The 10,593-nt window shown below is 33.9% G+C and overlaps 1 protein-coding gene across 1 annotated transcript; it reads left to right on the forward strand.

Annotated features, from left to right (window-relative positions):
- Nucleotides 1–371: 371 nt before the first annotated feature.
- On the forward strand, nucleotides 372–6,542 carry LOC142607635 (oxysterol-binding protein-related protein 3C). Its single transcript, XM_075779200.1, has 10 exons — nucleotides 372–790; nucleotides 1,261–1,354; nucleotides 1,984–2,100; nucleotides 2,204–2,276; nucleotides 2,361–2,479; nucleotides 3,148–3,269; nucleotides 3,419–3,595; nucleotides 3,949–4,093; nucleotides 5,379–5,557; nucleotides 5,905–6,542. Exons 1-10 carry the CDS (start codon nucleotides 693–695, stop codon nucleotides 6,149–6,151), a joined length of 1,371 nt encoding a protein of 456 aa, XP_075635315.1. The 5' UTR covers nucleotides 372–692; the 3' UTR covers nucleotides 6,152–6,542.
- Nucleotides 6,543–10,593: the final 4,051 nt, after the last annotated feature.

Here is a 10,593-nt window from a genome sequence, read left to right on the forward strand (position 1 = left end):
AATAAAATTTTTAAAATAACCCCCTCTACCTATCTTATATAAAAGTTAATTAGTTTACACAAATCTTAGTAAATTACTATTGTTGTTTAGTCATTAGTATTGTTTGCCTTTAAAGAGTTATATTGATACTAATCTTTGAGTTTTTTTTAATATATTTATATTTATATTTTTTTCTAATCAATTTAATAATAATAATAATAACAATAAATTTTTCTAAACCATTAGTTTAACCCAATCCAACCTAATTTATGTAAGATGGATTAGACCTATGTGATGGATTCGATTAGATTGAATTTGGGTCAAAAAAATCCCCATAAGCCCCCACCATACCCATAGAAGTCAATAAATGAGAAAGCCTCAAAAGTCAAAAGGAGAATGAAATTCAAAATCTCTGTTTTTCTCTGTCAAAGTTGATAAAAAAACACACAGTTTTAGAAGAAACCGACCAAAGATACACCATTCCCCCATCCTCTCCCCATTAATAATATTTATAAAATAAAAAATGAAAACCGCGAAGTCATCGCCAACCGATCCACCTGTTGTCCTCGCTGTTCCCTGATATCGCTATTATTCTTCTTCCATCCTCATCACCACTCTCTCTCTCTCTCTCTCTCTCTCAAATACTTCACGGTCCTTTCTTTTCTGATCTTCTTCGAATCGGTGTTTTAGGCTTAAGAGTTAAGAGAGCGAAGATGGGTAGCCCCAAGAAGGACCAGAACAAGGGCTTCTTCTCCGCCATGTCCTCTGGCTTCTCCATGTTCGGTAACGCCATGCACCGATCCGTCAACGGGTACGTTCTTTTCCCTCTTTTTCTCATTCTTCGTTTCCTGTAATGCCCATTACACCTCGTTTTGTGTTTTTCACTTTCTAATTCTGAGCTCCAAGGGTTTTGGTCATGATCTTCGTGATCTATTGGTTTTACATGGATTGCTGCTTTTGATGCCAACTTAATCAGCTAGCTGAATTTGGGTACCAAAAAAGTTTTGAAATTTAATTTGGGATTTCCTTGAGCTGAGCTGCACACCATAAAGGACTGCCCAATTGTTAAATTTAGGGTTTGGGTTTGGGTTTGATAAATGGGTTTTACATGAGTCCCAACTCTAGTTTTACACTGAATAGTACCTCTGGTATGCTTTGGGATTTGGGATTTTTCTGTAATGAGAAAATATGTTCCGGATCTTAATTGCTGTATGCTTTTTTAGGAGTGAGTGAGTGTGTCGAAAACTCGGCCAATTTGTATTCAACTACTTTTGGTTCTAGGTTGCTTGGTTATGAAGGCGTAGAAGTGATCAATCCGGAGGGAGGCAAAGAAGACGCGGAGGAGGAAGCTCAGAGAGGAAGATGGAAACAAGAGGTGGTTTTTTTTTTATTCGTGTTTATTCCGATTCCATGTTCTATTAAGTGGGGTCATTTGGTCGATGGTTTTTCCTGTGCATTGTGTTCGTGGATAGTAACAATGTTGTTCTTCTTTTTTGTGATCAATTGTTAAAATACTCTATTAGTGTATATTTCTTATTTGATACTCATTAAAAATGTATAGGATTTTACCCTGATGCTCTCTTAGTCTATTTCTTGTTTGGTACTCAGTGGTAAAGGCAGATGGCATGTTTGTTAGACTCTAGGGGTTTACGCTTTATATTTACTGCGATAGGAGGGCATTCCTAAAGTTATTATTTACCATATTTAACTGTCTTCTTACTCAAATTACATAGCTTCATTGCTTCTGAACAAGAAATATAAATTATGTGCTTTCTTAATTTTCTGTTTTGAAGGCCCCTGCCAGATAAGATTAAAAAATTTAAAAAAAAAAAAAAACTTTCTGCCTAAGGTGTTGATCATTATTTTTTATTTTTTATTTTCTGATGTTTTCTGCTAATTAGACTGAATTGAGATGTGAGACAGTTTCTTTTTTGGCGTAGTTAACTAGTTATTCTCCATCTCTTATGATGCTGATAATTTTGGTATGGTTATTTTGCTTAAAAGGATAGAGACAGTTACTGGAAAATGATGCACAAATATATAGGCTCAGACATCACATCAATGGTCACTCTTCCTGTCCTCATTTTTGAGCCAATGACTATGCTTCAAAAAATGGCAGAGGTCTGTGTCAATTTCTCTGTGGAATGCCTTTGTTAGTTATTTATTTGTTTATTTTATCTTCATATACTGTGTTATAATATGAATTGTGCAATGACTGTGGCAGTTAATGGAGTACTCCCACTTGTTAGATCTGGCAGATGAATGTGAGGATCCTTATATGCGGTTAGTTTATGCATGTAAGTATTCTCCCACATTGAATTTTCACTTGATGCGTGCAAGTATATCCAGATGATGAATGGTGTTCATGCCACTGATTGCAGCGTCGTGGGCTGTATCTGTCTACTTTGCCTATCAACGAACTTGGAAGCCTTTTAATCCTATTCTTGGGGAGACTTATGAAATGGCCAATCATGGTGGGATTTCATTTATCTCGGAGCAGGTGAGTCAAATGGCATTTTATTTTGCTTTCTTTCTGATGCATGCTATTAGAAGAATGCTAATCTCACCTGACATTAGAGAAATAAAACAAGAAAAGAAAAGACTAATAAATTACTATTTTCACCCTTAAAGTTAAGGGTTGTTTTCATTTTCTTGCCTTAAGTTTGAGATTTTTCATTTTGGTCCACTAAGTTTGATTCCGTTTTCAAGATAGTCATTCCGTCCATCTTCCTGATTAATCTGGTTGTTAAGTTCGAAAAAAATGATGTCATTTCCTTGTTCTCTCCTTCTTTTTTTCCCTTCTCTCATAACAGCCAGATTAGACACAGACATTGATGGAAGGACCGTTTTGAAAACAGAATCAAACTTGGTGAACCAAAATGAAAACTATCAGGCTTACAGGACCAAAATGAAATCAGCTCCAAACCTTAAGCGTCCCAAAGTGTAATTGCCAAAAAAAAATCTCTAATGACATTTGCGCTCTATTTAAGCTTCCTCTATCCCTCTTCCAACCACTAGACCTTTAGAGGTGATTTAGCAATTGAAGACCTTTCATCATAATGTTAGGTTTTCTCATTAAAAGATTGAGGAAAAAAATAACTATAATGCTGTACATTTTTCTTTTTTGTGTTGTCTGTATTTGAATGTTTCACCTTATATCTATTTTAGGTGAGTCATCATCCCCCAATGAGTGCTGGGCATGCTGAAAATGAGCATTTTACTTATGATGTGACGTCAAAGCTAAAAACTAAATTCTTAGGAAATTCTCTTGATGTTTACCCTCTTGGAAGGTAATACTTGTTCTGCTTTACTCCATTAGTTGTTATTATTATTATAAAAGAAAAATAAAAAATCTGCTTGTCATTATTTTATTTTTTTGTTATTCATTTTGCTCTAAAGGTGAATCCTCTAAATCTTCAAATATTTATATTGTTTGCAGAACGCGTGTCACCCTTAAAAAGGATGGTGTGCTTTTAGATTTGATGCCACCTCCTACAAAGGTTAATAATCTGATTTTTGGCCGTACGTGGGTAGATTCACCAGGGGAGATGATTATGACAAATTTGACTACTGGAGACAAAGTTGTTTTATACTTTCAACCATGTGGCTGGTTTGGGTATTCCACATATCTTTGAATTTTATTTCTTTTGGGATTGCTCAACAACTATTGTGAATTTGATTATTGAGTGTTTTAATGGATCTATGATTCATTTGAGTTGGTGGCATTCCTACCAATGGAACTTTTGAATTGAGATGAACTGAAATTAAGATGGTCTCATTTGAGATGTTTTTTGATTTCTCACCCCAACTCCCCCTCCCCCCCACCTGATATTTTGTCATCATATTTACATTTAAAAGATAAAAGAACCCCAAGTTTAGTTTCATCAACCATAGCAACAGTTATATTATGTGTTGAATTTTACTTGCTACATTCTAGTTGGGTCCAATTGAAATTTGTGTTTGTTGCAGAGCTGGTCGCTACGAAGTGGATGGCTATGTGTATAGTGCTGATGAGGAACCTAAAGTGCTGATGACAGGGAAATGGAATGAGTCACTGAGTTATCAACCATGTGACGTGGAAGGGGAGCCTCTTCCAGGCACTGAACTGAAAGAGGTTATTCTCTTGGACTTTGCCTTAGTTATATCTAATTATCTGTATATAAAATGGCCTTTCAACATTGTTTTAACGATGGAATGGGTGCACATAAATAGATGTTGTTAGATGGGGTTAACGTAGATGCAGGAGCTTCTATTTTGGAGGACCTTATGGTGCCTGTATTTGTGTGTTGGTTAAGAATTATATATAATGATCTCTTGACATCACATCAGTTGGCTCAGTTGTTCACTGTGGGATGTGAGCTTCTGTGTTGAGGCTGGAAAGGCGCTATTAATTTTGTTACATAGATTAGAAAGACTGAAATGCAAGATTTATTACTTAACTAAAAGATAAATCCAACCAAGCAAGTGCTCACTAGTTGTTCTACTTCATAACTTCTTTAGGAAGTCTTGGTCCCTTAGAGTCTTGCCTCCTGCTCTGATGCAGAGACATATGCTACAAGAGGATGCTGAATATTGCACTATCAAGGCCTTGAATATTTTATTCTGGCACATAGTTTTAGCTGGAAAACTCCTAGTCCAATTGATTTGATTAGTGTTGGGACAAATGCCAAGTGATATTAGCTTTGAATAAGATTGAATAGTCATTTTAGGCAAAGTATTTATTGATGGACCATGAATGTGTATCCAGCAATCATTTCTGTGGACTGATGATCTTTAGGTATGGTCATGGGTTCATGGCTCTTGAACCATAGAAGTCTATCCCTCCTATGTCCTATAAAGGGTGTCTAACTTTAAAAATAAAATAAATAAATAAATAAATAACATTTTTGGGAAGGGACGGGTGTTTAATGCTTTGAATACCTCTTGCTTTTTATATGCTTTTTCAGTTATATTGTTAATGCTTTCAAAGTTCTAATAAAAGTCACAAATTTTAAGAGTAGGATAAAAATAAGGATATTTAATTCTTTTTTTTGTAATGGACACATCATGGAAAAAAAGTAGTGGCAGTGGAGGCTTGCTGGGCCTATAGACTATGGAGGAGGGGCCACTCTTATCCCATAAGCCCCTTCTCTGAAAATAATGAAAGTTGTGTTGAAGTGAGATTTGATTCTAAGCCCCATGTAAAAGCCCAAGTGATAGCTGGCACCCTTGATTTGATGAAGTTGGCCTGAGATAATGAGGACAGCGATCAGTAGTCACTAGCCAGTGCTTTATAGATATGCATTGGTTGTACACATCTTTCTTATGACTAAATAGTTTCTAATTTTGGCTCTGGATATTTGAGCTGGTGCACGACCTACTTCTCCTTAGCAGCTTCCTATTATTTTTTTTCTCCGCAGGTTTGGCATGTTGCTGATGTTCCAGAGAAGGACAACTTTCAATACACGCACTTTGCACATAAAATAAACAGTTTTGACACTGCTCCTAGGAAGTTGTTGGCATCAGATTCTCGTTTGCGCCCTGATAGATATGCACTTGAAAGGGGTGATCTATCTAAAGCTGGTGCAGAAAAGAGCAGGTATCAATTAATTTCTTAACTTCATTTTTTTTTTATAAATAAATCAGTTTATCTGTCTCTCTCCTGCTCTTAAGTCTATTTAATTAGTGGCGAGTTATCTAATAAGATAAAGCAGTCTCAAATGAACGTTTTTATGGAGCAATTACAAGTTTACTTATCTAATTATTTATTTATTTATTTTTAAAAGTTTACTTATCAAGATAGAATAATATTAACCGTTCATGCAAACTGTTCCAGTATAAATTTTCAATTCTTATCACAAAGTTCCTACCATAAAATAGACTTCATAAGGTTGTTTCTTCATTTCAACTTAAGGTGTTTACATTGTGTTGATCACCTTCTTCCAGTTTGGAGGAGAGGCAGCGAGCAGAAAAGAGAAACCGAGAGGCCAAGGGACATCAGTTTACACCAAGATGGTTTGATTTAACTGATGAGATCGCATCTACACCTTGGGGTGATTTGGAAGTCTACAAATACAATGGTAAATACACGGAACATCGGGCTGCTGTAGATAGCTCAGATAGCACCAATGAGGTTGATGTTAAATCGACAGAATTCAGCCCATGGCAGTATGGTAACTTGTCTGCTGAATGAGGTACTCTCATTCTATGTTTGCCTGTTTGAGGTCTGCATTTAGTTGATGGAACTCTTTTCATGTGATATATCTGTTGTTTGTTGGCATGTTTACATTGTATGTCTGTTTTATATTTCCTTAATTGATCTAGTAAGGTCAGTTTCTTTTACAGAAATATCTACTTGTTCCACCTTTCTAAGGAACCCTTTTGGTAGTTCGTGAAATGTTTGGTATTTGTCATCTTTGGACATACCCATAGTCAATTAAGTTGGACTTCTATCCCCAAGCTTTTATAGAAGGCCAGTAGACTTTACGAGCTCTGTTAGTTGGCACATTACTTGTATAAATTTCTGTCATTCAAAAACTTTATCTAGTTTATTGTCTTACTGGTAAGATTTACAAAATTTGTTACCTTGTAGTAGTACTGTTACCAATGGCTAGTGAATTTTATGCTTGCCTCCCATATTGTTTTGTTCTGATGTCAATTATGGCATCAGTAGCTCTCTTTAAAATATCGAATACTTACTTGTCTATAGAATATTTAGAAAATATTGAATGCAGTGATTCCATGCATTCAATTCCATGCAGTGATTTTCTTCTGTTGGACTTGGATCTAAGTTAAGCTTGCAAATCAGCATATTCTCTTTGCAGCAAAAGGGGGAATCCTGAAATTCTGCTTCCTTGATATCTACGTAGAGGTCATATCTGCAGGCCTACAGTATGCCAACATTGGGTGACTTGATGTGACCCCAACGGTCTCCTTTCACTCGTTCACGAGTGATGTTAAAACTACCACCTTTAGTATTATAAATTGATATGTTAATTACTATATACAAATTAAAAGAAAAAAAAAAAACTAAACTAAAAGAAATTTACACAGTGATGGCACAAAAATCACATAAGTGGGAAAAAATTTTGCAGTAAAATTGATAATAGTTTTAGTAATTTCAAAAAATCATATTGATAGATAAATAATATATGTCTGAAATGGGAGAAGCATGGTCCTCGATGTAGGCTAGAATTTGAGTAATACATGAATTTGAGAAAGGTTGCAAGTAGATGCGAATATTGGAGCAGAGAGGGAGATTTGAATAATAATAATAATAATAATATTAATAATAATAATCTGAGGATGCATAAAAAATCATGATGAGGAAGTCCAAGTGATAGGATTGCTGGGCCCATACTTCCTGTGAATAGTGGTTTCCATTACAAGAAGAGACTAGAGAGTTATACCTTGGTTTAAGCTTCAAAATTGAGCATGAGGTCTGTACGATGCCAGCTGAGTTTAGTTAACACCCCCACTGGCCTACGATTCTTCGCATTTCTCATGCTGGAATTGGGATGGTTATACTTTGCTGCATTAATGTTGTTGAAAAGTACAAAAAGAAACATGCACAAATGTATATACGAGAGAATGATGGAAGCAGGACAAACTGTAAACCGTGTGCCTGTGTCTGTGGGTATTTCTCTCTTTAGCTCTACGTGAGAGGGGAGAGCTGTACTTATCAGTTTTGCAAATAGCGTATCGTTATCTTTTTTTTCTTTTTCTATCATGTCTTGGTAATCGTAAGTACATCAACCAAATGGATAACTGAGTCTAATAAGTCGACTGTAACAAAACTTGTTGATCCATCCCCCTTCCTCTGCTTCTGCCTTATTTGCTCTGAAATCCACCATAAAAAAAAAATTGATTTTCGGATTAATGATTCAATCATTACTTTAGATGATTCCTACGATGGAAATCATAATAAATGACAGCACAAATGATAATATTATTAGATTTATAGTTTGATTTATTAGACAAACAATCATATTATGTTGGTTCCAATTAGTTCTCATTATCATCAAATAAAATCTCTAGGTCTAAATCTTGACTATACAAAAAATTAATTAGTGTATTGGCCTAATAATAAAAAATAATTATCTTAAAAGGAAATCTTAAATTTTTTTTTTTTTGATACAAGATAGAATTTCTACTCTAGCCTAATCTAATGTGGCGTTTGGTACAGGGTAACGTTTTAAGATTTCCAGGAATGTTTAAAGATTCCCATGTTTGGTTGCAAATCACGCTAAGGAATCAGATGTCAGGGGAATTTGGATTCCCCTCTCACTAGGAATGTGGATTCCCTTTAAAATAGGTGGGAATCTAGATTCCTAAACTTAAAGGAAATTGGATTTTTTATAGATTGACAATTTTAACCCTTTTTCATAATCATTTAATCAATTAAAATAAAATATAAAACAAATTATTATGGATTAAACTCTTTTAAAATTATTATTCAGAATAAAAGTATTTGAGAATTTAAATAGTTATTTTTGTATTATACCTATCATTTTGAAATGTTAGACTATAATTTTAATTAATTTTTCATAATTAATTGTTTATATTTGGTTTTTCATTATTTATTTAGATTTTAAGGGCTTGGAAGTTCACATTCAAATTAAGGATAAAATAGGAAAAATAAATAATTCATTTAAGATTCCTGTGAATAAACCAAACATTATCATCTCACATTCCTAGGAATGTTAAGACATTCCCAATGAAACCAAACATAGGAATAGCGACATTCTTAGGAATGTGATTCCTAGGAATCTAGATGCCAAGAGTAATGTGGATTCCCACGTACCAAACGCCACATAAGTGTATATATATATGTGTGAAGCTCCCTCTGGAGACTTGAATCCCGACCTTTGCTCCTACACTCTACAAGCATTTATACTTGTAGAGTGACCATTGCATCAAAGATATGCGGTCAACCAAAAGAAACATTAATACATAAGTGCCCAAATAAGAAATTCTTTTTATTAGGACCCTTAGCTTCGTCAGATATTTCTTCCTCATTAAAATTTTTAAAAAAAAAAAAAAGCTTTGTCATATATTTCTCACAATTCTGTGGTCAAACGTATTTATCCAGAACTTTTTGGTAGAGAAGTTTCAAAGTAGAACTGATATTTAACGGTTCCTTCCAGCTGTTTAATCCTGTGACCACATTTGTTTTTAACGGTTCAAACTTAATATATTAATTCAGTATAAGTAATGAAGTCTTAGTACTGCTCCACGACCAAAAAAAAAAAAAACCCGACTGTTTGTTGTGAGCACTGAACAGTAAATTTTGAAAATACTCATAAAGATATTTGAGTTACGTGAAGTACTTCAACTACTCAAGCCCTTTCTTAAATCGGTTTGTCAAAATGGTACGTCAGTTTGAGGAGTAAAGTGGCTAATTAAAGTTTGAACTTTAAAGAACTATAGGAATAGATAAATCTTGACAGTGCACAAGGATAAACTCAAAACTTTTAAGGACATCTAAGCCATCGGTTAAAGAGGCAGGAAAATGTCTATAAAAGTAGTGGGTTTTTATTAATTGATTTTGAAGAATGACAAGGAAGAAAGTTGTGCAACAGCGGGAACTCTAATATCAATTATTAGAAGGGATTAGCGGAAGTACATTCATACCGACAAAATAATAAAATATCCACATGATATCACAATATTTAATGTAGTTCGACCATCTTCATGCCTACATCTACAGGTAACGTCAACAAAAACATTCACTATCAACAATATGGATTACAATGATAATCAACACCTACAACTCACAACTTATACAAATAACATTCACAAACCTTACCAATATAAATAATCTACCAACTACTTTACTAAAAAAAAAAATCATTGCATGTACTTCTAGGTTCCTTTCACCTCTCCCCACATGGGAAGAAGCTTGGGCAAAAGCCACCAAATCATTTGTAACAATGCCTATTTATAAGGCTTCAATCTTATTTCTTGATGGACAAGGAATGCCATTTTTTTTTTAATAAGGTATACTTTTCCTTTTATGATAAGGAGAATTCCTGTCTTCCACATCAAGGAAAACTTTTGTCTTGAAAAACCTTTCCTTCTATGTCAAGGAAACTCAAACAAGAACCAATTAGAAATTTGAAAAAATATTTAACAAATAGTAGATTTTTTTATTTAAAAAAAAGGACTAAAATACAAAACTGGCCCTCTAACTTTCTTCAGATTTCATTTTAATCCTCTAACTTTACTTTCGTTCATTTCAGTCCTCTAAGTTTCAAATTTATTCAATTAATGTCTTTCCGTTAACTTTTGGAAAAACAAATCTGGAAAATATTTTTCAATCATTAATATAATTTTTTTAATTTAAAAAATTTGAAGAAAAGTTTATAAAATTGAAAAATTAACCACAACATATAATAAAAGTTGATGAAAAAGTCTTAATTGAATAAATTTAAGAATAAGAGGACCGAAATAAACAAAAGCAAAATTAGAGGACTGATATGAAATCTAAAAAAATTTAGAAGATCAGTTTTACATTTTACCCATAAAAATAAAAACCTTATAAAGCATAACTGCGCAAGTCTTACACCTACTTCAAGACTTGCTGAATAGTTAAACAATTATGAAGTCTTTATTCAAGTGCTGAATTTAAAGTTG

This window comes from Castanea sativa, chromosome 8 (assembly GCF_040712315.1).
Source record: "Castanea sativa cultivar Marrone di Chiusa Pesio chromosome 8, ASM4071231v1".
In the NCBI taxonomy this organism is placed as follows: domain Eukaryota; kingdom Viridiplantae; phylum Streptophyta; class Magnoliopsida; order Fagales; family Fagaceae; genus Castanea; species Castanea sativa.

Excerpts from the sequence above, each read along its gene's own strand:
- LOC142607635 (XM_075779200.1), top strand. The coding sequence starts at position 693 with ATGGGTAGCCCCAAGAAGGACCAGAACAAGGGCTTCTTCTCCGCCATG. Across the intron at positions 2,480-3,147 it reads TTTCATTTATCTCGGAGCAG|GTGAGTCATCATCCCCCAAT; the intron begins GTGAGTCAAATG and ends TATCTATTTTAG. Across the intron at positions 3,270-3,418 it reads GATGTTTACCCTCTTGGAAG|AACGCGTGTCACCCTTAAAA; the intron begins GTAATACTTGTT and ends TATTGTTTGCAG.